Source organism: Camelus dromedarius, chromosome 11, assembly GCF_036321535.1.
Source record: "Camelus dromedarius isolate mCamDro1 chromosome 11, mCamDro1.pat, whole genome shotgun sequence".
Lineage (NCBI taxonomy): Eukaryota > Metazoa > Chordata > Mammalia > Artiodactyla > Camelidae > Camelus > Camelus dromedarius.
The window spans coordinates 481,075-504,263 of record NC_087446.1 but is presented as its reverse complement, the minus strand read 5'-3'; the positions used below and the strand labels follow the sequence as shown (position 1 = coordinate 504,263).

Here is a 23,189-nt window from a genome sequence, read left to right as displayed (position 1 = left end):
AGGGGGCAGTGAGTAGACAGAGCGACACACACCTTAGCTGTAGGAACTAAAGACAGGACAAAGAGGGGCTCAACACAACAAAACACCTAAGAATACAGAGCAGGTGCCAACCCCAACCAACTGCCCTGCCTCTCCATCAGCATCTGGCAGGCTCTGGCAGACAACTGTGCAGAAATGTGTCCAGAAGCAGCAGCAAACGTCCCCACCCGCCTGGTACCCATGGGGCACGTGGTGGTCCTCAAGCTGACAAGTCACTCACTGAAAACAAGCACAAGGTTTGCACACCCAGGCTCACAGCGGCACAGTCACAACAGCCAAAGCAGCCCAGGGTCCAGACCCAGATGATGGACAAAGATGTGGTCCACCGCTACAAGGGAACAATTATCTAGCCTTAAAGAAGAAGCAAACTCTGACACGTGTCAGGTGTCACAGAGGAACCTTGAGGACATAACACAGCCCAGTCACCAGAGGACAACCACCACATGGTCCCACTCCTGTGGAGTCGCCAAAGGAGTCAGAATCAAAGACACAAAGTACAACGGTGGGTGCTGGGGCTGGGGAAGAGGGATGGAGAGTTAGTGTTTAATGGGGACAGAGTTTCAATTTGAGAAGATGAGAAAGTTCTGGAGACCGACCGATGGTGGTGGTGGTCACACAGCGTGAATGTCCTTACTGCCACGGAACTGTAACTTAAAAATGGTGAAGATGTTAAGCTTTACATTATGTGTATCTTAGCACCCTCCCCCTAAAAAGGAGGCACACAGCAAAGATTCATGAATTCCTAAGAGAAACAGGCCCACTGGGTCTTGCGGAGGGTGGCTCTAGGCACACATTCGCCCCTGGGTCTTCGCCTCCGGAGGGTCCTGTGCGAAGTTCAGGAAGTGTCTACCTAGCTCAGTCACACTGTTCAAAAGAGGGCAAAAACACAGTATCACTTTTCAAACAGTCCTTTGAAAACCAGCAACACCTACTAAAAGTAAGAAAGAACTCGGTTTTTTTTTAATCCACTGGAAAAAGTAATTTCTTAATAAAAGGAGCCCAGGAAAAACTCAGAACTTGTTAAAAACAAAAATGCTTTTTAACTGACAACGCACCATAATGGGGCTCCTTCCCTCACTCACAAGGATCTGAGCGCAGGGCTGAGCAGCTGAGAGGACAGGCCCAGCCCTCACTGGGGTGGCAGGGGGAGGGTGCTGCAGACAGAAGCTCCAAGGAAGCACGGGGCTCCTAGAGGGACCGGCGATGCTGGTCAGGAAGGACCCGGGAGCATGGCCTAGCTGGCGGAACAGCACTCCTGGCAGGGGGAGCAGCCTGTGTGAAAGCCCAGAGACCGGAAGAGAAAGGGGCCGGGTGCATGCGGCTCAGCAGGCATGTGGGGTGAGGTCAGGGGCGCTGGGCCTACAGTCCAGGCAGGGGTGGCCATGAAGCGGGGTCAGCAGAGCAGTGAGTGCCCTGATTTCCATCCCTGGAAAGTGGCACCGGCCATGTGGAGGATGGGCCGGAGTGGGCAGGAGGAAGGGGAAGGCCAGTCCTGAGGTCCAGAGTCAGCAGGAGGGCACAGCCCGCACTCCCGGGGCAAGAAGGGTGTGAGGAAAGGGAAACCCCCGCATCGGGGCCCTTCTGAACGGTGCTCCAGGGAGGAGCAGGTGAGCACACAGCTCCTGCCCACTCCTCCAGGGCGGGCCCCTGGCTAGTGTGGCAGTGCAACCCCTCGGGCGACTCAGGGCTGAGGGAGGAGAGCCTGTGGAGGAAAATGCCGAACTCGCACTCATCACAACTTGGCCCTTCCCCCGACGGAACCGCCTCCCCCAGGGTGAGGATTGGGGGCAGACAGGTGCACAGAAAGAGCAGAGGACACCTGGCAGCAGGGGAGGCGGCCTTCAGACCAGTGCTGGCCCGCAGGGGGCAGCACCATGGAGGGTCCCCCAGGGCTCTCACGGCAAGGGCAGAGTTCACAGTCTGGGGCTGTGGGGGGATGGGGGGTGGTGCTCAGAGCTCCTGGCAGGAAACCAGCAGGCAGCTAGGATTCCAACTGCGACAAGTGCAAAAGATTCTCCAAATGAACTCGAGTGACAGGCCTCAGGGGCCAGGGGCCAGGGGCATCAGGTTATGACCAGACAGGCAGGAGGTGGAGGCAGCGAGCTTGGGGCGCGCCCAGCCGCAGGGGCCCAAGGTATCTCCTGCAGAGGTGGCAGCAGGGCACGGACACAGGCCGACGCACCAGCTGTGGTCCTCCTACAGGAAGTGCCGCAGGGCAGTCCTCACGGCTGGGGTTCTGTGTCGGTTCTGCTCTCAGGGGACACTGAGGAGATTAAGTATATTCAGAACAGGGGACTAGGATGTTGACTGACTGGGCAATCACGTCTCCTCCCTGGTGACCTGGAAAACCACGCCTGGAAAAGAGGGAGTTGGTAAATAAAACACCACTAGTAAATACTTACAAAAGGAAGTTCTAACCGCCTGTTACCCAGTGCTTAGACTCCAGAGGGTTAGCAGAGAACAGGGTGATAGATCTGCCCTGCACACAAGGCAGGATGAAGACCCGAAGGGAAGCTACAGGGCAGAGAAGCCCCAAAGACAAGACAATCGCCCACACTGGCGGTGCTCAGGGAAGCAGCGAGCTGGCGGTGCCTGAAGGAATCCACGTGGGGGAAGGTGATCACGCCAGGAAGGCGACCCCATCAGGAGCGGGGCCCACACAACAGGTGCTGAACAGCTGTCCGCCCCAAGCATGTGCCGCTCATCCTTAGGAGACCCTGCAGGAGCCGCAGCTGCATCAGAGTTACTCAGCTCCCTGCGAGCCCCAATTCTTTCACTGTGCTCCCCAAACTGTTGTCCCACAGAAATGCCGGTAGATGAGACATGACAAGAGGATCCCTTGACCAAACGTGTGTCCTCACTCCCCACTCTAGGAGGTTTTGAGACACCAGAATGACAGGTCCTGAGAGCAGAAGCCCTGGACCAGAAGAGCACCAATCAGGGAAGCACTGCGATGACCAGAACTTCTCATCACATCTCTTCTAAACGTGAAGAACAGAGACAGGAAGAAATTTCCTCATCAGCACCCCGTGCCGGGCACTGACCACACTGCTGCCAGGCTGCCCTCAGACACCTCTGACTGGGAGCCCTCCTGGCAAGGATGTAACTCAGTTGCCAACTGACTGCTCTGACTGGAAAGTGTGATCTGCAGAAGTTACTGGCTCCATGGGGAACCTGTGCAGCCTAGAATCCTTTCCCATCTGCATTTCTATCAACTCTCAGTGCACAATTTGGGACACTAGCTTGACTGGAACTTCCAAGTTCCTAATCCCAATCATCTGGGCCCTGAGTAAAGGTCACGGTTACTGGGGTAGGGGGTGGGGGGTGGGCACTGTATTTTAAGGCAAAGGCTCACGAACCATCCAACTTGCTCCCAGCACCTCCGCTTGCTGGCCTCGTAGGTGAGCACAGCGTCCCACAGGTCAATGTCTGGGGTCATGCTCGGCTCGGACTGGGAATCAGGAGTCAGATTGGATGCTGACTGGAACCCTTCATCTTCCGACGGATCCACACTCGGAGGGACCTGGAGACCGCAAGAAGCAGGAAACTTTACCTGTGACGTGGTGTCTGGATTTCACCCCAGCATGATGACAATTCCAGGGAACTCTTCCACGCTTCCACTTACTCTATGAGAAAGGCCTAGCGGAAGGTTTCTTCTATTTCTCTCAAGTAGGTAAGTACTACACGGTGTTTTCGCCCCTAGTGAATCATTTAAGGAACTAAACCCATTAATCTATTAAGGTTACCAATTCCCATTTCACACAACAGAGGCCTATTGACGTTTATGAGCCTCAACGTAACTTACAATGAAATTTTCTCCCAATCCAGAAGTTTCATTTTGGGGAACCCAGCACCAAAAAGTTACACAGACAGAAAAATTCACATAAGCCAGGATGTTTGCTACAGCACTGTCTGTTTGGAAACAACTTCAAGACCTCACAGTAAGGCAATGACTGAGTGATGACGGTACCTTCTTTCAGCAAAGCCTCAGAATGCAAAGGCACATGACAATTTACTCAACATCGGAAAAACCCCACATGACTGGTGAAAGCAAGCATAGACAGACAACTGCATGTACAGTACGGACAAATGTCTGTTGCCACATATGGCTACTGAGCACTTGAAACTTGGCTTATGCAATGATGAACTGGACTTGCTGCATTTTAATTAACGTAAATGTAAACATCTACTCACTCGGGGGCAGAAGTGAGTGAACTGCACGTCCTGTCAGATATGAGATGAAAGCGGTACCCGGAGCGGGACTGGCGGGAAGGGACCGAGCCTGGCCCGGAGCCACCTAGTGGGCGGGACCCGCGCTGTCCTCCTCCCACCATGATCAAAGGAGCATCTGCAAAGCCTCGGAGCCACAGGCGGGAGGACAACACTCTACCTTGATGGCCAGTCCCGCGAGGTCGGCGCTGTCCGGTACCGGGGGCAGGTCCAGCCGGACGTCCATGTCGTTTGTGCGGCTGTGCACAAGGGCTCCGAAGAGAGAGAAGCGGGTGTCCCTCTCAAACCTGTCACCGCTCGGGTCGCCGTACGAGAAGGGTAGCCCGGTGCCCGGCGCCGCCTCCATCACCTGAAGCGTCCTCCGGATCAGGTCTTGACACAGACTCTCCTCCCCGGAGATGAGAGCGCCCACGTCCGCCTCAAACGCGCGCAGATCGCCGCAGTCGTAGCCGCCGTAGGGAACTCTCCTCCCGACCGGCCCGCGGGGAAGGAAGTAGTCCCGCCCGCGCCGTGGAGCTCGCGGGGGGCCGCTGCCCGACAGCTGCACCAGGAGGTCCAGAACCGAGCCCATCTCCGCCAGGGGCCGGCCGGGCGCCGCCTCCAGTCCCTCCACCAGCTCCTCCAGACGGTCGGCCTCGGCGCCCAGGCCGCCCACTCGCAAGTCAAAGGACAGCATGAGGATCTTGTTTTTCACAGGGAGTCTTGAGAAGTCAGGCTGCAGCCTGCGAGTCTCATCTTGAAAGAGGCTGGTGAACAGCGCGTTGTAGGCCACCCTCTTGAGGCTCTGCTTTGCCCTCTTCCGGCTCCCGCGGCGCTGGCCCAGGTGCACCTTCGCGGCCGGCAGCAGGGCCTCGCACAGGTCGTCCAACAGCTGCGGGACGCTGGCCATGCCCCCTCCTCACGCCGGGCCCTCGCCCCCGGCACTGCACTCCTTCTCGGGGCCCCGGCAAGGGGATGGCCTGGAGAGGCGCCGCCCAGGACGGAATGCGAGGCCGGGCCCGCGAGTCCGCCCGCAGACCAGAACCCCTCACCCCGGGGAGAGCGCGACGCCCGACTCCCGCCGCCGCCGCCGCCGCCGCCGCCGCCGCGTCATCTACACGCGACGGGCCCAAAGGCAGAGCCGGCGCCAAGGAATTGCGTCACGCGGGAGGCCGGCGGCCAAGGCGGAGGGGCGGAGCCTGAGGCCGCGGTCCAAGGGCGCTTCCGGCCCGGAGCCCCGTTCGGGCAGGTGGGAAACTGAGGCGGGCGGCGGGCTCAATAAAGGAGGCGGAGTCAGATTTTCGCTGAGCTGACGTTTACTTATTGGGCTTGGAGGGAGCGAGGCAGGGGCTGTTCGGGAGAGGCGGGTGCCGGAGAGGGATTCCAGGCCGTTGCAGGGGGCATGGAGCCCCTGAGTCGGTGTCCTTGGCAGCCGGGTAGCCTGGCCCTCGGGACAGAAGCCTCAGGCAGAGGTGTGCTGGTGAACAGTTAACAACCGGCTCTTGGGGACCGGTTTGTAGTGACTTTTCCAGCATGGCAGTACGCCTATCCTGGCGGATTTCAAGCTACCAGGTCACAGCACTCAAGGAGACGCTGAGAAGAGGTGCACAATCAGCTTCACAAGGCTATAAGCTCGTTCAGGGCAGCACCTCACTCACCAGGACAAGAGCCCCTCTCCCCACAGCTCTAAGGCAGGACTGTCACCCAAGGCCCTAAGCACTCACCCTGAGCCTCACCACCCCCACCCCAGCCTCACCGGCCACCTGCAGCATCTTCCACTGTGGCTCCAGTGGCCCTCTCAGGCGCATCAGGGCCTGCATGTCCTCTGGGGAGGCCATGGAGAAGGGGCCCAGGCTAGGGGGTGCCTCTCCATGCAGCACCCGGGCCAGGACCCCCACAAGCTGGGGTGTGGATTCCTGGGCCAGGGGCAGAGATGGAAGCAGTGATCACTGGTTTCTCCCATATCCCACCCCATAGCATGTCCACCTGGCACAACTCACCTCATCTATGAGGGCCAAGACTCGGCCCCCTGCTGGGCCCCGCAGCAGTGCAGTCAGGAGTGCAGCTTGGGGATCCCGCAAGCCATGGGCGGGCCCCAGTGCCACCAGCACCAAGTCAGGCTGGAAGCTGTAGGCCAGGGGCAGCACCAAGGCCAGGACACAGTTCAGGAAACCACCAGTCGTCTATGGGAGTGACAGTAGAATACCCCAGCCCCTCATCCACCGGACACACCTCCTGCCCGCCTAGGTCACCCCACCTCCCAATCTCAGATGGGCAGATGCACCCACAGTTGCCCCAGGAGGGGCAGTTGAGGGCCAGGGGCCTGGCCCTCATGACACCACCACTCACCCCTGGCAGGGGCACACACACGTGGAATGTGGACGGGGCAGCTGCCTCCTTGCCCCCGATGTTCAGCCACAGATTCCTCCTTCCAAGGGACAGCGAGCATGTGTGTGAGACGCTGCCCACCCTCCAGAGCCCAGACAGCAGCAGGAGTGAGGCTCAGGGGCAGGACTGCTAAGACTGCTGCCCCTTATGCTGGAGACCCCACTGGCATTGCTCCCAGAGGCCCCTCTGCCAAACTCCAACCGTACAAGGCCCTGCCCACCTGTCACCCCTGGGGATCCAGGGTGATATGTCCGCCCACCCATATGCAGAACGGGACATACATATGACCCAAGAGTCATACCCATCATCAGTGAGATCTGGGGGCCGATCCAGCTGTCCCACAGCCACACAAAGCAGCCTGGAGGAAGAGTTGGCCCCTGGATAGTCTGCACTTACCCTGCCTTGAGTCCATCCCCAGAGCCCTCCCAATGTGGCCCTGCTCTTGGAGTCTCAAGCCAGCCAGATGAGGCTTACCTCTGGGCTCCATGGGACAGGCCACACCGAATGGCCACGTCCAGGGTGGCCGCTGTGGCAGGGGCTGGGGTGGCTGCAATCCCACTGCTCACCTGTGGGATAGATAACAGCCGTGGAGGGGAACTCCCCAGTCAGGTAAATAGACCTATCTACTCCTTCTTTTGGTCCCTGTCTACATGGCTGTCACCTGTGCAATCTGACAGCAAATTGCTCCACTTCTGCAAATAAGATACTTAAAATTGTACTTTAAGTCATCTCCTTTACCTCTTGGCCAAAGAGCATTTAATTGAGGGAACTGAGGGGGGTTGTTCCTGAACCCTGTGCATGGGGGCTGTTCTGGGGAAGGTCCCAGGCACAAGGCAACACTCATGTCCACATGGTTCTGTACCACCCAGCCCTCCCCTGGACAAGCCACCTGTCATGGGCAGGTCCTGGGCTCTGCCCCTGGCTCCACAGCCTCCCCCAACCCCTCCCAGGTGTCCCCACCTGTCCATCCAGGAGCCTGTCCAAGAGATACAGGACCTTCCCCAGTGCAGTGAGGGCCTTGTCCTGGGCCAGGGCCTTGTGTGGCCTGTGGTGGACAAACCAGAGGGACACAGGACCCAGAATGAGTCACAGACAGGCACACGTGCAGACAGGGCCCAGCCTTCTCCCCAGGCCCACCCTGCCCACCTGGCCCAGGCCTGCATCTCCTCCGGCAGGGCTGACCTCTCCTGACAGAGGACACCTGGGGGCAGGACCAGCGCAGCGTCTGGTGCAGTCAAGGCAACAGCCGTGCGGACAGGGGGCGTGGGGTTGAGGCACAGCTTGTCCAGGAGGGAGCTCAGGGCAGCCATGGTCTGGGTAGCTGCTGCCTTGAATTCGGGCCCCCAGGGCAGCAGAGGCGAGGGCTTCCCCTCGGGGGAGCAGGTGCTGGGACTCAGTACAGGGGCTGCACCTAAGGGGCAATTCAGAGTCAAAGCCACTGCGTGGGAGCCTGAGGCGCAATCCCGCCAGCCCGACCCAGGCCGTGCTGACCTTGCTGCTGGAGGCTCATCCAGTAAGGGGCCTGGGCTGCCCGGACACTCTGGATAGACTCCAGGGCACTGCGGGGAGAGGCAAAATCAGTGAGGCCTGGTCCCCCGGCCCTAGCCCACCCCACCCTCTGCCTCTCGCACCTGCCGTGTGGCACCATGGGCCCTGACAGGGGTGGGGCAGGGTCGCCCAGCAGCGCTTGCACCATCATGCACACAGACTGGGAGAGTGACTCCAGGTGGTAGCCACCCTGGGAGAAGGGGGAGGGCAGACACATGACAGGACAGGGATGTCACTGTCCCAGGCAGGACACCACGCCCCAAGTGGCAGGACCCCTCTGACTGCATCGCAGCCTCTGGCCCACGCACCCTCCCTGCTCGCCCCAGTCACCTCCAGCACAGCACAGACCCTGCCGTCAGCCAGCACCTGCAGCAGCTGAGTGAGGTGGGCAAAGCACTCTGGCGTGGCCTGCATCTGCCCCTGGAAACCAGAGCACGGTATGATGAGGGCCTGGCCCCAGGACCCCAGAAGCCCTCCTCAGCCAGGCCCAGCCCTCACCTCAGGATCTCCGATTGCTGAGTCAAATCCTGCGGAGACTAGGACCAGCTCAGGGTCGAACTGCAGGCAGGGCCAGGTGGGGCGGGGCAGAAGTGGAGCTGGAGCAGCGGCGAAGGGGAGGGGGTCCTCCAGAGAGACCCTCCTCACCCCCAAGGGCTCTGTTCCTCTCTGGTGGAATGAAGGGGGCCCCAAATCCCCTCCCACCCTCCTGCCATCAAGATCACTGCTACCCCACATGCAGTCACCTCAAAGGCCAGGGGCAGCAGCACGTGCAGGAAGGCAGCCATGTAGTCAGCATTTCCCATCCCGACCTGCAGCCACGGGGCGTCAGTGTTGGCCCTGCCAGGGAGGACTGCGGGGTCTCCACCCCTGGGGCTCGGACTCCAGGGGTGATCCTGGCACGGTGCCCTGGGCTACGCTCAGGGAGGGGAATGTGGGCTGGGTGAGGGGCTCTGGGTGGGGGCCTGGGGTGAGGGGCAAGCACCTGGTTCCAGGGGAGGTTGACAGTAAAGCCAAGGCCCTGCCCCTGCCCGACAGCATCTGCATCTGACTCTCGCAGATAAGGCCAGAAGCGCCTGTGCTCATAGCGGTGCCAGGAGAAGTAAAGGACGCTGCAACAGCCAGCCGGGATCAGAGGTTAGAGGTCAGGACCCTCAGCTCCCTGGGCTCTTCACAGAACCCTGACCCCCTGAGCACACAGCCATGTCTCCCTGCCTTAGACTTTCCCAGGCCAGGCTATGTGTCCTGGAAAGCGAGGACGCAGGGAAGAGTCTGGTCCCCACCTCCAGCTTACCTGGGGTCATCCTCAAAGATATACTGGGTGCCCTGGCCATGGTGAACATCCCAGTCAACGATGAGGACCCTGCAGACAGACAGCTCTGGGACCACCGAGGGGCAGGGCCTCCCCCCTCCAGGCCAGGAGCAGGCCCAGGGTGGGAGGGGTGGGGCAGGGTCTCCCAGAGGCCCAGTCTGTCCCCTTCCTGTCTGGTCTGGACACCCTCTGCAGCCAAACTGGCACAAACCTGTGCAGTCCGTGTTTCTGCTTGGCATGTCTGGCCGCTATGGCCACACTGTTGAACACACAGAATCCATTGGCGGCAGCCCGCTGGCTGTGGTGCCCAGGAGGCCTGGGGGTGACAGTGGTCATCCTGTGCCCTCACAGGGCCACCCACAGGCAGGGCAGCTGGGGAGGGGCAGCTCTCACCTCACCAGAGCAAGCCCATTGCGCACAGCTCCCGTCATCACTGCGTCCACCAGCTGCAGCGCAGCACCCACTGCCAGGCGGGCACAGTGGAAGGTCCTCTGTGGGGACGGAGGTGCAGATAAGCCCCTGCCCACTTTCCCTCACAGGCTCTACCAAGACCTGTGCCAGGCTGCAGGTCACCAAGCACTGAGCACAACGGGCCAGGCCAGTCCCGGGTGCCGGAAGCCAGCAGGTCTCTGGCACCCAGAACATTGGCCGAGAACAGTTTCAAGTACTGGGATGTGAGACTGGGTGGGTGGGTGTGTCCCCAGAGCACCCACCGGATGGAAGTAGACGGCATCGTACTGTCCAGACAGGGCCTGGAGCTCCTGGGTGCCCAAGGCCTGGGTCCCCCGCAACAGGGCCACATACTCTGGGCTGCAGAGGGGCAGGCAGGCGGAGCAGCGTCACCAGGAGGAGCAAGTAGAAGAGAACGAGGGCCTGGACCCCCAGCGGGACTGCCCACCTCAATGCTCCCTCACCCACCCATCCAACCGTGAAACTGAGGCACGTGGGGGAGGCTCTGGCAGGTGCTGGCCAGCTGGGGCCTGACGCCCACCCAGGGTCTGACCTGTGCACCAGGCCCAGCTCTGCCTCTGAGGCTTCCCGGGCTACCAGCCGCAGACACCTCTGCTCCAGGCCACGCTGCTGCAGGCCCTCCAGAGCTGCAGTCAGGCGCTGGGGACACTCGATCTCGCATTCGGGGCTGGAGGGACAGAGAGCTCAGAGTCCAGAGCCCCTCCTTATCCCCCACCCCTGCCAGATCACACTTACTCCTCCCAGAGCAGCCGGGCGGCTGTCATGTCCTCATGGTACACAAGTGCGGTCCCCATGGCCTGACCGTGGTCACTGTGGGCCACCCAGGGTGGGCAGGTCACAAACGCTCCCACTACAGGCTAATGAGTGCACTGCCCGCCCCACTATGCAGCCCCGTGAAGCAGCTCAAGGCCTGGGGCACAGCAGGGAGCGTCGGCTCGGTTCCTGGGCGGGAACACGCAGAGCCCGGGCAGGAAGGAGGCCCCAGGCCCAGCACGCGCCAGAGCGAGGCGGGAGTCGACAGGGTGGCTCCCGAGGCCTGGCTTCCGTCTTCCTCCTTGTCAGACCTGCCACCGACCCGCCTCCGGATGCCCCAAACCCCGCCCCGACACAGCGGGGCGGGAAGACGACTGGGCCCCTCGGGGCTGCGCCCGCGCCGCCCGTCCCTCCAGCTCCGCTCCACCTCCCCGCCCCCCCGCCCCTGGCCGGGAGCAGGACGCGGGTCACCGACCTCGGCGCCCGTCTGGAGGTGAGGGGACAGGCGTGAGGACCGAGGACCAGTGTGCCCAGGCTCCTGCGGACTATCACGGCGGCCCTACATACGCGCTGAGCCGAGCCACGCGCGTCCGTGTCCCTCCGCCCCAAGGCCCACCCTACCGCGCAGACCACCGGTCAGACGTCAGCAGCCCATCGCACCCAGCGCTGCCCTAGACCCGCCCCCCAGCAGCCAGAGTCAGGAAGGAGCTGCGCGGCAAGGAGGGCGAGACCGAGGTTCTGCAGGGTCAAGGCCACGAGGGGGAGAGAGCCCCACCCAGGGACTGTGGTCGTGGTTTAGCTTGGCCTGGGCGCTGCCCCCAAGGCTCATGAAGGGAGTGACAGTGTCCGATTTGAAGCTCTAGGAGCTGAAGGAGCAAATGAGTCGGAGGGTCAGGGCTGTAGCAGAGAAGCTGGACCTGAGCGGAGCAGCGTTGGGGAAAGCAGGGCAGGAGGCTGAACTGAGGGAAAGGCCAAAGGAGGAAGGGTGTGGAAGAGGGATGAATGAGTTAGTGAATGAATAGGGCCAGCAAAGGAGGAGACACGGGCACAGCCAATAACAAGGTGGCCAGAGAGTGGAGGAAACATGGGCCGCCGGCCTGAAACCGAGCGGCGCTGCGGACTGAGCCCTGGGGGCGGGCCTTTGGGGGCGGGTCCGTGGGCAGGGCCCAGGGGTTTGTAGGCGGGGAACTGGGTGGGTCTTTTACAGACAGGGCTTGGGCAGGGGTTCTGGATTCAGGGAGGCCGGGCATCTTGGAGACACAGCCCTGGAGGTGGGTCTCTTGGAACTGGGGCGTGGGCAGGGGTCCCGGGGTCTTGGAGGCTGGGCCCTGGGGCGAGGGTGCCCCTGACAGGGCCCTGCTGCCCGCCGCCTCGCGTGGACCACCAACGTTCTGGTTAGGGTACCGGCGGCACGGGTGGCTGGCGGCCCGCCAGGCTCGGGGAATATGTGCTCGCCGCACAGCCAGTCACGGAGGCTAGGGAACGGCGTGCTCTGATTGGTCAATCTGAGCGCGTGGTCACGAAGGCGGGGCTTGCTGCAGACAGTCCCGCTTGGATCGCTGGGAGCGGGGAGGGTCTGGGCCGGGCTCTGTCAAAGAAGCGCGGGACGGGCCCCTGGACAGAGAAGGCCGGTATCCACTGTAGCAACTCGTCTGACCAGCTGTACGTCTACCCGACCGCCAGGTCGGGAGAAGGGAGACAGCCTGGCCCCAACTTCGGCGCACCTACCAGGGGGGCAGGTGGGAGGAGCCAGGGTGGCCGCAAGAACCCAAGGTTGGCCCCTGACTCAGATGCCGGCCCTCGGAGACGTCGAATGGCCAGCCGAGGGCTGCGCAGGCTCGTGGCCCAGGAAGGGGCAGGAAAAGCGCACAGAACCCATCCTTCCGCTGTGGGACAGCCATCTGGAGGCGCCTAGCTTGATTGACCCTGCCTCCCCAGGACCCAGGCCTTGAAGAGTGCGGGGAGGCCAAACATCGGAGACTGAGCCCCATGTTGGACCCTAACCTCCTACCCCCATCAGTCCCTGCCCTAGGCCTGGTGCCAGTGTCTAAGCCACTAGAGGTAGGCCGCCCCACAAGAGGGGCCGGGCCAAGCCCTAATGCAGGGTCACCAGGCTTGGGGCTTATTGGCACAGGATGGAAGAGAGGTGGGCACCAGCTTTGTGACCTGGGAGGGAAGGCCCAGTGGGCCAGGACAGGCCTGAGGCTCCCAGGCCGGCCTCCTTACTCTATACAGAGCTGCAGTTCAGAAGCCTAAATTGAGATCCAGCCCAAAAATCAGGAAGTGAGGCCAGAGTGGGAGCTCTACAAAAAGGTTTAGTTCCTTCAAGCCAGGTGGCCATATCACGTGGCCAATTTACATTCCAGGCTGGGGTGCAGGAGCGTCCACACCAATGCCCCCAGGAGACACATGCCTGAGTCAGCACCCCACACCCTCCCTGCCCAAGCTGGGCCTCAGCACAGTCCAGCACAGGCAGGGTCAGGGGCCTCGCCTTGACCCCAAAACCCATCCTGCCCCACAGGCTCTAGGCTTCTCGCTGCACCCTGGGGGAGGAACCACGACTCAGGGGTCAGAGCAGGCATCCTGTCCAGAAAACCCAGACACTCCTCCGCAGCAAGTTGAGATGGGACCTGAGAGAGGTGGCAGGCTTGCAGGAGGGGTTCCATGGAACCAGGAGGCTCCTGGGATGTAAGTTCCAACATGGTCATGGTCACGGTCATGGTGGCAAACAGGATCTCCGTTCCAGGCGGAAGCCCCAGCCAGGGCCCAGGGGTCTTCAAAGGGCTGTCTCCTTGGAGACCTTGGCCCCCAGCTGCCGAGGAGGCTTGAAGCTGAGCACCTCTTTATACGTGTCACCTGGGGCCAGGAGAGAGCAGCAGAGACAGTCATGGGAGAGGGGTCCTTCCCTGTCACCCAGCTCCCACAGTGTACACCGGGCATGGATGCAGTGACCAAGGCAAAGCACTGGGCCCAGCTCACCGGGTGCCACCCAGACCAGTGGTAAGTCCTGTGACACCCCACTCAGGTAGGGGTGGGAAGAGCTCCCAGGCCCAGAGCATAGGCTGTTAGTCACTGACCTAGGGGCCCACCCCCCCAAAACAAGAGTCAGAGATCACTGCTGGGGCATAGGCACCAGATGGGCTCCTTTGTCCCACACGTGCAAGTCCATCCCGGGCCACGGCCGCTCTCAACCCACCCGTGTCCATCCACAGGGACTGTCCACCTTGATGGGGCTCCTGTAACCCAAACCCACCACCCCTAGCATGCCCTTGGCCCTACCGCCCACCGCAGTGAACCAAGAACATCCTAGGAATGAAAACTAATGTGCTCACTCAAGTGGAGCTGCTCAGGGTCCCACCAGGGCACACCCCAGCTTCCAGATCCAGAATTTCTACGAAGGCTCAAATGAGCGAGGAATTCCCACCAACTACCTGCAACATCCACCTTCCTCGCCTGCGGTCATGTTCCCTGAACTGTGTTCCCAGAGTGAGCCGTCCCACAGGAAGGGTGGGGAGCCTGCTCTGTCTCCCCTCTGAGCAGTCTGCAAAGGGACAGTTCCACTCAGCCTACCCCAGTGCTCCCACACTCACCTGACCAGGGGACCACCTGTTCTGGGGACCACTGGTCCCCACAGGCCCAATGCAGGAAGGACTCTGCCTTCCGAGCCGGTGGTCTGTGTGGTTTGCCCAGCATGTGACACAGGTCATTCCCACCCCATGGGGTGCCCCCCAGGCCCGTCATCTAATCCTCACACGGGGGCCAGTCTACACGGAAGGTTTGTGTGAGGAGGCCATTGCTGTAAAGCTGGCTTTTCCCAGGGAAATGAGGTAATGGGTTTGCATTTCTGATCAGGGCCTCAGCCACAAGGAGGTCATGTTTCCTTTTTTGGTCCTACATGGTCTGTAGTAAAAGCAAAAGCTCTTACTACGGTCTGTGGTGGGAACCGCAGAGAAGATCCTGTGGCCTGTGGTTTTCAGGTTATCTTTTTTAGCAATGGAAAACATAAACGCAAAACACAGCACAGATAAGGGCGGAGGCCCTGCTGGAGGCACCAAGAATCCAATGACCCTGAGGAACGTGGTTTGAGAACCAGTCTTTCCAGCCCCATCCCTACCCCCATATGCAGGACCATGACCCTGGGTCTGAGGCAGAGCAAGGATGAGACTAGGACAATGGCAGCCACGTGCTATAGCTTCAACGGTGCTAAGCGCTGCCCTTAGGCATCCCTGCACTCCCAGGCGGGTCCTGCAGCCACTGAGGGGAGACACCTGCTGTCCTGGAGTAGACATGGGTGAGGCCCATTCCAGCATGGTGCGTCAGGACCCCAGTAGAAGGAGGCCTGGGGACTGGCCAGGTGTCCCTGAGCCCAGCCAGAGGCTGAGCAGATGCTGGCAGCCCTCAGATAGGAGGAGAAGGGTCCGGGTCTAAGGGGATGGCCAGTGCGAAGCCGGGAGGTGCAGAGCACAAATGGAAGGGGGTCTGAACACCCAGTGGGGCTGGAGGGGTTAGGGATGAGTAGCAAGAAAGCGTGAGGTGCTATGGGCTGCCCGGGGCAGACCTCATCCCGCTGGCAGGATGGGGGGTGTGCAGCTGTCCACGTCGGGGGGCAACCTGAAAGGGGCAAAGAGAGGCACGAAGATTCCAGAGGTATGAGGAGCGGCCCGGGGGAGTGGGTGCTGAGGGGCTCCACGGTAGCCCAGTCTCTGGCCTAGTCGGGGCAGGGAATGCCAGCAGGCCTGGAGGCCCGGGGAGGCTAAGTGCTCACAGCTGCCCTGAGCTTGCAGCTGCCTCCCCAGTTTCCAGAATTCATCTCCTGTTTGTGCCAAGTCCTGGCCACGAATGCCCTCCTTTCCATCCTTCAGCTCTAGCCAGAGGTCACCTTGACCAAGAGACTCAGCTGCCCTCTGACCCCCTACTCTGTTCCTGGGGTTGAGGGACCCAGGATCCTGAGCCCTGCCAGAGCCCCTGACTCACGCTTCCACTCATCCAGTGTGCGGTCCACGTCATCAAAGGACTCATCGTACTTCTGGGCCTTGGGCTCGTCCTCCGTGTCCTGCAGGGCCTCAAAGTAGGGGTGGGCCAGCGCCTCGGCTGCCGTCACCCGCCGCTCTGCATCTAGCACCAGCATTTTCTCCAGGAGGTTCACGGCTGGGGGGTTGGGCAGATCAGGCTGGGCCAAAGGGAGGCTCCTAGGCCCCAGGCCCCTGTCACTGACTGCATGCCCACCCCAGGCCCACCTACCCAGAGGGCTCGCATTGGTCAGGATGGAGGCAAAATCCTTCTTCTCCAGCTCAGGGAGGCCCTTCATATAATTCTTAGCCTGTGTGGGAACAAAGGGTGAGGGGCCAGCCCCCAGCCCTCCGGCCCACGCCCAGCTCCCGACTGACCTCATCGCTCTGCAGCCTCTGCACAAACTCGGCAGGGGGCGTCCCCGTCACCTTCATGATCTCCTTCAGCTGGTCCAGGTCTTTGCCAAGGTCAGGAGTACAAGGTGGGGCCAGAGAGCAGGGCTCACCTACCCCAGAGCTGGACAGTGGGCCCGGCCTGCCCCCCACAGGTGCAGGGCAAACCCCGCCCCTGCCCCAGGTGTAGGATACGGTCGTTGCCTTTGAAGAGTGTCTTCCCTGTGATCATCTCTGCCATGATGCAGCCCACTGACCAGATGTCCACTGAGACAGAAGCCCCTGCATCAGGGCTCTGGGGACTGGGGAGTGGGGCACACATGGACTGGGGTGGGGGAGATAGGCACAGGAGTGGGGGCAGTGGAGGGGGCATGGACACAGAAGCCATCTAGCCTGCCATGCCCTGCCCAGCTCCCAGCCCAGCTCAGCAGCCTCCCCACAGAGTAGCCACCATGGGCTTCCCAGGAAGAAAGAGGGAGGCTGGTGGGCGCAGCCCAGGAGGCTGGTGCCAGTGTAGGCTGGGGCTCTGGGCAGCTTCTCACCCGTCTGTGTGTAGTGCATCCAATTCAAGATGACCTCGGGCGCCCTGTACCACCGGGTCACCACATATCCAGTCATCTCGCTGTCTGCCTGCCTGGCCAAGCCGAAGTCCAGGATCTACAGTCAGAATCAGAAAAGTGGGCCAGAGGGGCCCCCGGGGAGTGGGTGGGCCAGCTTGTGGTCCAGGGACCCCCAAAGAGGCTGGGCACATCAGGGCCTCCTGCAAACCCTCCCGGAGGACAGTGCACACAGCCCAACCAAACTTGCCTGCCCACAACCCTTAGGAACAAGCACCCTGGAGGCTCTCCTCCACCTTCTCCTCTACCCCCTCACCCCAGGAAATGGCCAGCACCTGTGGGGAGGCCACCTCAGCCCTGCCAGGCTCAGGCCTGGGGAACCAGGCACACTTCTCGCCCTTCACTTCAAGCAGGTCTGGGAGTGTGGCCCATGCCATGCCCATCAGGTGCCTCCCCAGAGCCCAGAGGCTGCTCAGCCACTGCCCAGATGGCTGGGGTCTGGTCCCTCTGCCTGGGCCTGGGCCTGGGCCAGCCGCCTTCCAGGCCTGAGCACCAAGGGCGAGGCAGGCAGATGGCCAGGTGTGAGGTGAACCGAATCCCCAACCCCATACACACCTTCAGTTCACAGTCCTCATTCACTGCCAGGTTGCCAGGCTTCAGGTCCTGGGGACAGAAGGAAGATGGCTGTGCAGGCCTGCCAGCCAGGATTCGAGGGCAAGAGCCCAGGCCGCACCTGCAGCCCTTCCGGAAGGGTGGAGGTGCCCGGCCCCCCAGGGCTGAGTGCAGGCAAGTACCCCGTCAGGCTCCTCCCAGGTGAGGAAGGAGGCTCCTGAGGTCAAGCCCCTCCCAGGCCCACAGTCTGGGGAGCTCCCACCACAACCAGGACTCACCCTGTGGATGATGCCAGCATCGTGGATGTACTGTGGGGACAGCAGAGGGGCAGCAGTAGTCAGCTCATGGGGACCTCAGAGCCCTGGCCCAGTTTAGGGGCTCCACCCCTCCAGCAGCCCCACACATCCCACCTTCAGCCCCTTCAGCATCTGGTAGGCAAGGAACTGGATCCGGTCCTCGCTCAGCTTCTCATGCTTCATGAGCTTGCCCAGGTCGGTACCCATGAACGGCATCACCAGGTAACTGCAGGGACAGGGCAGGCATCCCCGAGGCACCCCAAGTCCACCTCCCACGGTCTCCTTCCACCCCAGCAGCTCCATGATGTAGGGCAGTTGGGGACTGTGCTCTGGGGATTCCCCAAGGATGGCAGGCCATGCTAGGGGCCGGGGCTCCCTGCAGGGGACGGTGGGAGAGGAAGAAAGGAGGGAAGCGGCTGCGGGTGGCGGTGGGGCAGCCGGACGTCTGGGTCAGAGGGGCAGGCTGGGCAGGTGGACGGGGAGAGACAGAGGGAGAGAGTCAGCACCCCACCAGGATAGGCCAGTGTGGGCCCTTGATCCCTGCAAGGTCAAGCAGCAGGGAGCCTGTCCTCCCCAGCCCTTCCCAGACCCTTGGCCGACACCAGCGTGAGTCCAGGGGTGGCCGCCCGGGCAACCACAGGGCAGGCTGGCAGGGCAGGACCACCATGGGTCCCTGTCACCCCTCCCCTGCCCGCCAGCAAAGGTCAGCAGCTCCAGTTACAGGCCACACATTTAGTACGGACCCGGAGTGCGGGCCTGCTAACAAACATTCAGACCCAAGGCTCCGCAATAGAGGAGCAGGCCCAGGTCCACCCAGCTGGACCAGCCCCGTGGGTCCTTGGGGTACGTGGCAGGGGGAGGACTGTGGTGTGCTGAGGGGCAGGCAGTGTGCACCCCAACCCCCGTCAAGCTGCAAGGAGAGGCCCGCCTCAGGCGGTGCCCCTGCCAACCCCAAACCTGAGGCTCACACCCAGGGGCCACCCAACACCGCCTGCCCTGCCAAGCCTGCCCAAGGCCGGCGCTTACAAGTCTGTGAAAGCATCCAGGGTCTCATCGGGTGTGAAGACATCCAGCAACCCAATCACCTGGGGAGGAGGCCAAAGCGCCAGGTGGGCTGGGGGCAGCCAGGGGCACAGGGCCGGGCACACCCTGGTCCGGGTAGGAAGGCCCCTGCAGCTGTCCTGGCCTCCCCCCCGTCCACAGGGCCTGGCTCTGCCCGCTGGCAGCTCAGCCCAGCCCTGGCACACATGCCCACAAAGACTATTTTTGGATGGTGACAGCCGGAGTTCTCTGGGGGAGGGGCAGCTCCCAGCCATCCAAGGAGCTCTAGACCCTTGGCCCTTCCTCCACCTCTTCCTATCCCCATTGAAGACTCAGGACCACTGTGGTGACAGCCTACTAGGGGAGAGCCGACATCTGGCAGGTCTTTCCAGGGACCGTGCCTCTGCCAGGGGGGCCCAGGCCGGCAGCACTATGACCAAACCACAGCCAGACCTGGCCCCGCAGACCTCTGGTCAGGGGGGATGTACAGCAGACAATGTGACGACTGGCAACCGGGGGTCCGGTTGCAGGTCCTACAGCCCAGTAGGCCTGTACCTCAGAGTGGCTGGAGGAGCAGGTGGATGTACTGGCGGGGCACACCTGGCAAAGGCCATGCACGTGGTGGCCTGGAAGGAGGGAGAATACTTAGAGAGTTTGAGGAACACGGGGAGAGAGGCCAAGTGGCTGAGGACCAGGCCAGGGAGTAGCCAAGGAGAAGCCAAAGGGAACCCGAGAAGGCCCTCAAACACCAGGTGAAGGTTGGCTTTGACCCTAAGAGCCACTGAGGAAGGGCTTAAATAGGCGTGATGCTGAATGTGTCCCCTGGCTGCTGTGTGAGGACAAACCAGAGCAAGGTAAGCGTGGACATGAGGTGGAGGGTGAAGGGACAGCTAGGTGACCAATGCAGCCACCAGGGCCAGAGACATGGGCAGGGGAGGGGAACAGAGTGGGGCATCCAGAGAGGGGCATGAAGGCAGGTGAGGCCTGGGGCATGAGGAGGATGTTTTAGCAAGAATCCCAGAGGTTAAGGGGAAGGTCCATGGGGTTGATGGAGACTTCTAAGCTTCTGGTGCAGATGGAGGCCTGGAGTAGGGGGAGGGGAGGGAGGAGGCCTAAGTGCGGGCAGAGGGGCAGGACCGGGGCAGATGGTAACTCCTCCACCTACCGCTGCGCTCAGACTCTCAGAGCCCATTTCCTCCCAGGAGAATGGGTTTATGAAAAGCAGAGTGTCCCAGCTGTGGAGCGGGGCTGGAGGCAGGAGGGTAGGACCCACCGGCACAGTGGGGACGGCCCCAGCACAGGTTGGGGAGTAAGCTCCCAGAGGAGGGGGCTGAGGCAGGTCAGGGATGGGAGGCGACTGAACAGAAGAACTAGTGACCTTGCTGGACTGGGGTGGGGTGGCAGAGAAGCCGTATGAAGCCTCTGGTAGAGGAGTCTACCCTCACAGGGACAAGTCCTGAGTGTGACCAGGTGTGACCCGGAGGTAGCAAGGCCCAGGCTGGGCTGGCGTCCACCATGACACCACGAATGGATTTCACCTGGGAAAGGTCAAGGTTGGAAAAATCAGAGAGAATGAAGGACCCATCAGAGGTGGTAAGAGGGTGGACACTGGACAGGGGCTGAGGGAACAAGCTTCATAGGGGACATGAGGACTCATTCTCCCAGGGGGAGACCAGTGGCTCTGATTACCCAGGAGGTGCCAGGGCATCTGTTGGGAGCACAATCGGCCATGGTCTGGGTGCCCCGATGAACAGCCCTCAGGCTGGGTGAGAGTGGCTCATGTGGGAGGGGGAGAGTTCAGGGCCACAGGAGGACCTACATGGAGGAACGAAGGAAACTCCCCTAGCAGAGAAAAGGGCCCTTTCCGGCAGCCACGTCCCCCAGAGAGGCCAGTGGGCAGTTCCGTGTCGTGTCCTGTGAGCAGGTCTGGAAACAACACAAGGCCTTTCCCTGGTGGGAGCCAGACCCGCTCCTCCCCCAGTCTGTGAAACCCACCCTGTGGATGTGGAGGGTCTGTGTGCTGCCTACTGTGCCCAGTGCCCTCCAGCGCCCTAAATCCCTCCACTGCCAGAGACTCCAAGGCTCTGAGGCTGCCGAGCTGAGATGCAGACACCCAGTCCATGCCTCCCTCAGTGTTCCCAGGAGCCCCCAGCTCCTAGGGCTGGGGTTCAGGAGGTAGAGGGGCAGAGTAGGGTCAGGAGTGGGGCTGGAAGGGCTGGAGAAGGGGGACCAGGTGGGCCTGCAGGGGGATGCCCAGAAAGAGGGCCGAGGCTCAGTGCCCCTTCCAGGAAACTCACTCCTCCCACCCGAGGTCCTCTCACCTCAGGGTTTGGAGTGGGACCTGGAAGATCCCCTCCGTCTGGGCAAGTGGCCATCCTCTGACCAGGACCTGGGCTGAGGAGCCAGATGTGGCCCCAGGAAGAAGCCAGAGAACTAAGTCCTCCGCAGGGACTGGCCTAAGAGAGGACTAGCCCCTGGGGAAGCTTCTCTCTCAGGAAGAGCGGGGGCTCTTCCTCCCTACTCTGACACCCCCCAACCCTGTTCACGGGGGACACAGCCCTGACCGCTCACCTCTGCCCCCATCACACAGGGGCGCATTCTAGGGTCTGGGTAGGGGGGGCCAGGTCTCCTAGGGCAGGCCTTTTGGGGAGAAGGGCGATAAGCAGAGCGATGGGCGCGGTGTCCCGAAGCCGAGGGCCCACGCGACTCACATTCTCGTGGCGCATGTGCTTGAGCAGACGCAGCTCGCGGTAAGCGCGCTTGGCGAACAGCTCGGACTGGAAGGGCCGGTAGAGCTTCTTGATGGCCACCTTGACGCCTGTGCGGCTGTCCACCGCCGAGCTGCGGGGCGCACCGCTTAGCGGGAGGACTGGGCCACCTCGCCCGGCCACCCAGCCCGGCCTGCGCTCACCATACGGCGCCATAGGCGCCCGAACCGACGGGCTGCAGGTCCTGGTACACGGCGCGCACCTCCCAGGCGGTCTTGGTCACCTCCTGGCGGTAAAAGCCGCGGCGGGGGGGCGGCTGAGAGCTCATGGTTGGCCCGGCACCGCCCCCGCCGCAGACCCCACGCCTCGAGGACCCGGGACCTAAGATCCGCCGAACTCCCTGGCGCGCGCCCCGGGCCGCTGCTCGGGCAGAGCCAGCTCCGCGCCGCCCGCCGCCGGGGCGCCCCCGCTCCCGGCTCTCGCCTCCGGGCTCTCCGAAGCCGCAGACCCCAGCCCTACCCCAGTCCCGGCCCGCGTAGTGCTGGGCCCCTCCCCTACCGGCGGACCAACCGGCCCCCGGGCAGCGCGCACGTGACGCCCCCGCCCGCCCTCTGGTCCCTCCGGAAACCCGAGGCGGCCGCCACCGGGGAGGCCGGAGAAAGGGGGGAGGGGACGGAGTGGGGAAGGGAGCTGCGCCCGAAGCTCAGTCCCAGACTAGACCCGGACGCACCCCCGCCCGTCTCCGCACTCGGGATGAACTCCCCCGACGGAGCCGAGGTTGGGTGTCTGAACGGGGCCCCGTGGGGCTCGAGTCTCCTCCTTGCAACCATGCCCCCAGGGCGCTGGCTCATCCTGGGCCGCCTGAGCCTGTCGACTTCCACCCCTAGCCCCAAGTCGCTGTCCACCCGCCCCGACAACTTCCACCCCGCGGCAAACCCCCACCCCTGAGGCACCTGAGCTGAGCGCCCCAACCCCCAGGATGCCCCTGACGCTGGAGCTAACCGGTCCACCCCTCAGTGTGCGTTCCCCAGCACCTGTCTTGCCGCATCCTCCTTTCCAGACAAAGAGGTTAATTCTGTCTCCCAAAATCAGGTGGCCTCCCAGGCCGGAGCAAAGAGGGCGGGTCCTGGAGGTCCCCCTTGGGCCCCCGTGGATCCCTCCTCACCACACCCCTTCTGCCTGCGGAGCCTGCTTCAGACGCTTGCAAGACCCTCGCTTGTCCCACCCCTGCCCTGCCTGGGCCCTCTGGTTTGTTCCTCAAAGCCCGGCCAGAGCCACTCCACTCTCTTCAGGGTGTGCCTGACCCCAGGAGTGAAGGGGGGGACCTTACTGGGGCTCTCCCTGCCCCCCCCCTTGCCCCTAGGTGGGGGCATCATCCTTTCACAGGTCTGGTCCCATCCCGGACCAGACACTCCTGGAGGACAGAGCCCCCAGCTCCCCCCGCACCGTGTCCTCCCCCAGCCCAGGGACCAGGTCGGGGAGGGGGCGGGTAACAAGACCCCCAGCGCCCCTGCCCCGCCCTCTAAGCCCAGCCTGCCAGCCGTGAGTCGGCAGCTCAGCAGCGGCCGGGCCAGAGCTGCTTTACACCAGGGCCGCCACAGCCACCCATGTGCTCAGGACCTGCAGGCTGGCCAGGGGGGGCGGCCTGGGGTCACTGAGCCACAGCTGCCTGTCCTCACGCCCTTCCTGCCCTGGGCTGCTTGTGGCACTCCACCTGCCTCCTCCAGGAGGCCCCCAGCTGGCTCCTGACTCCCTGTGGTGGGACCCCGGGGTCCAGAAGGGTTTGGGTTCCGTGTCAGACTGGACTAGGTAGGGCATGTCCCAGTTGTGTGCCCACCCCCGACCCACCCCTGGCA

At 62.3% G+C, this 23,189-nt stretch overlaps 3 protein-coding genes across 16 annotated transcripts in view; all 3 read right to left on the bottom strand.

Annotated features, from left to right (window-relative positions):
• Nucleotides 1–5,363, bottom strand: part of TUBGCP6 (tubulin gamma complex component 6) — a 30,672-nt gene extending 25,309 nt beyond the window's left edge. For 5 of the 6 annotated variants that reach the window (XM_064491341.1, XM_064491340.1, XM_064491339.1 and 2 more), the window contains exons 1-2: nucleotides 4,430–5,362; nucleotides 3,399–3,562 (exon numbers count right to left, since the gene is read on the bottom strand). In XM_064491341.1, the coding sequence (XP_064347411.1) occupies nucleotides 3,399–3,562; nucleotides 4,430–5,158 (893 nt within the window). In that variant the 5' untranslated portion in view covers nucleotides 5,159–5,362. Of the gene's footprint in view, nucleotides 1–3,398; nucleotides 3,563–4,429 lie in introns of all 6 variants that reach the window. The other variant, XR_010383068.1, reaches the window with a different exon arrangement.
• Nucleotides 5,364–5,546: 183 nt separating this feature from the next.
• Nucleotides 5,547–11,038, bottom strand: HDAC10 (histone deacetylase 10). 7 transcript variants are annotated; one of them, XR_004140425.2, is made up of 20 exons: nucleotides 10,700–11,038; nucleotides 10,497–10,631; nucleotides 10,207–10,303; nucleotides 9,887–9,984; nucleotides 9,705–9,809; nucleotides 9,476–9,544; nucleotides 9,167–9,293; nucleotides 8,928–8,993; nucleotides 8,683–8,742; nucleotides 8,515–8,604; nucleotides 8,268–8,374; nucleotides 8,128–8,195; nucleotides 7,783–8,047; nucleotides 7,597–7,681; nucleotides 7,111–7,202; nucleotides 6,938–6,994; nucleotides 6,598–6,676; nucleotides 6,249–6,431; nucleotides 6,005–6,073; nucleotides 5,547–5,841 (listed from the first exon to the last, which is right to left on the bottom strand). XR_004140425.2 is itself a non-coding variant. In XM_010981614.3 (20 exons), exons 1-20 carry the CDS (start codon nucleotides 10,756–10,758, stop codon nucleotides 5,831–5,833), a joined length of 1,977 nt encoding a protein of 658 aa, XP_010979916.1. In that variant the 5' UTR covers nucleotides 10,759–11,038; the 3' UTR covers nucleotides 5,547–5,830. The 7 variants fall into 7 exon arrangements, 5 of the variants coding, with proteins under 5 accessions (XP_010979916.1, XP_010979915.1, XP_031319380.1 ...); XM_010981614.3 differs by having other exon boundaries at nucleotides 6,005–6,164; nucleotides 7,819–8,047; XM_010981613.3 differs by having other exon boundaries at nucleotides 6,005–6,164; nucleotides 10,700–11,037.
• Nucleotides 11,039–13,012: 1,974 nt separating this feature from the next.
• On the bottom strand, nucleotides 13,013–21,871 carry MAPK12 (mitogen-activated protein kinase 12). Of its 3 annotated transcripts, XM_064491336.1 has the most exons (13): nucleotides 21,537–21,871; nucleotides 21,337–21,466; nucleotides 18,611–18,669; nucleotides 17,699–17,810; nucleotides 17,567–17,596; nucleotides 17,292–17,339; nucleotides 16,662–16,776; nucleotides 16,315–16,386; nucleotides 16,105–16,184; nucleotides 15,959–16,037; nucleotides 15,692–15,865; nucleotides 14,149–14,258; nucleotides 13,013–13,573 (listed from the first exon to the last, which is right to left on the bottom strand). In XM_064491336.1, the coding sequence occupies exons 1-13, from the start codon at nucleotides 21,659–21,661 to the stop codon at nucleotides 13,280–13,282; spliced, it is 1,428 nt and encodes a 475-aa protein (XP_064347406.1). In that variant the 5' UTR covers nucleotides 21,662–21,871; the 3' UTR covers nucleotides 13,013–13,279. The 3 variants fall into 3 exon arrangements, with proteins under 3 accessions (XP_064347406.1, XP_064347407.1, XP_031319389.1); XM_064491337.1 differs by lacking the exon at nucleotides 16,315–16,386; XM_031463529.2 differs by lacking the exon at nucleotides 14,149–14,258 and having other exon boundaries at nucleotides 13,353–13,573.
• Between the last annotated feature and the right edge of the window lie 1,318 nt (nucleotides 21,872–23,189).

Excerpts from the sequence above, each read along its gene's own strand:
- HDAC10 (XM_010981613.3), bottom strand. The coding sequence starts at position 10,758 with ATGGGGACCGCACTTGTGTACCATGAGGACATGACAGCCGCCCGGCTG. Across the intron at positions 9,294-9,475 it reads ATCTTTGAGGATGACCCCAG|CGTCCTTTACTTCTCCTGGC; the intron begins GTAAGCTGGAGG and ends TGGCTGTTGCAG. Across the intron at positions 7,682-7,782 it reads GAGATGCAGGCCTGGGCCAG|GCCACACAAGGCCCTGGCCC; the intron begins GTGGGCAGGGTG and ends TGTCCACCACAG.
- MAPK12 (XM_064491336.1), bottom strand. The coding sequence starts at position 21,661 with ATGAGCTCTCAGCCGCCCCCCCGCCGCGGCTTTTACCGCCAGGAGGTG. Across the intron at positions 14,259-15,691 it reads CACACTGGATGAGTGGAAGC|ACTGCTCAGAGGGGAGACAG; the intron begins GTGAGTCAGGGG and ends GTCCCTTTGCAG. Across the intron at positions 13,574-14,148 it reads GAGGAAGGTGGATGTTGCAG|GTGACACGTATAAAGAGGTG; the intron begins GTAGTTGGTGGG and ends TCCTGGCCCCAG.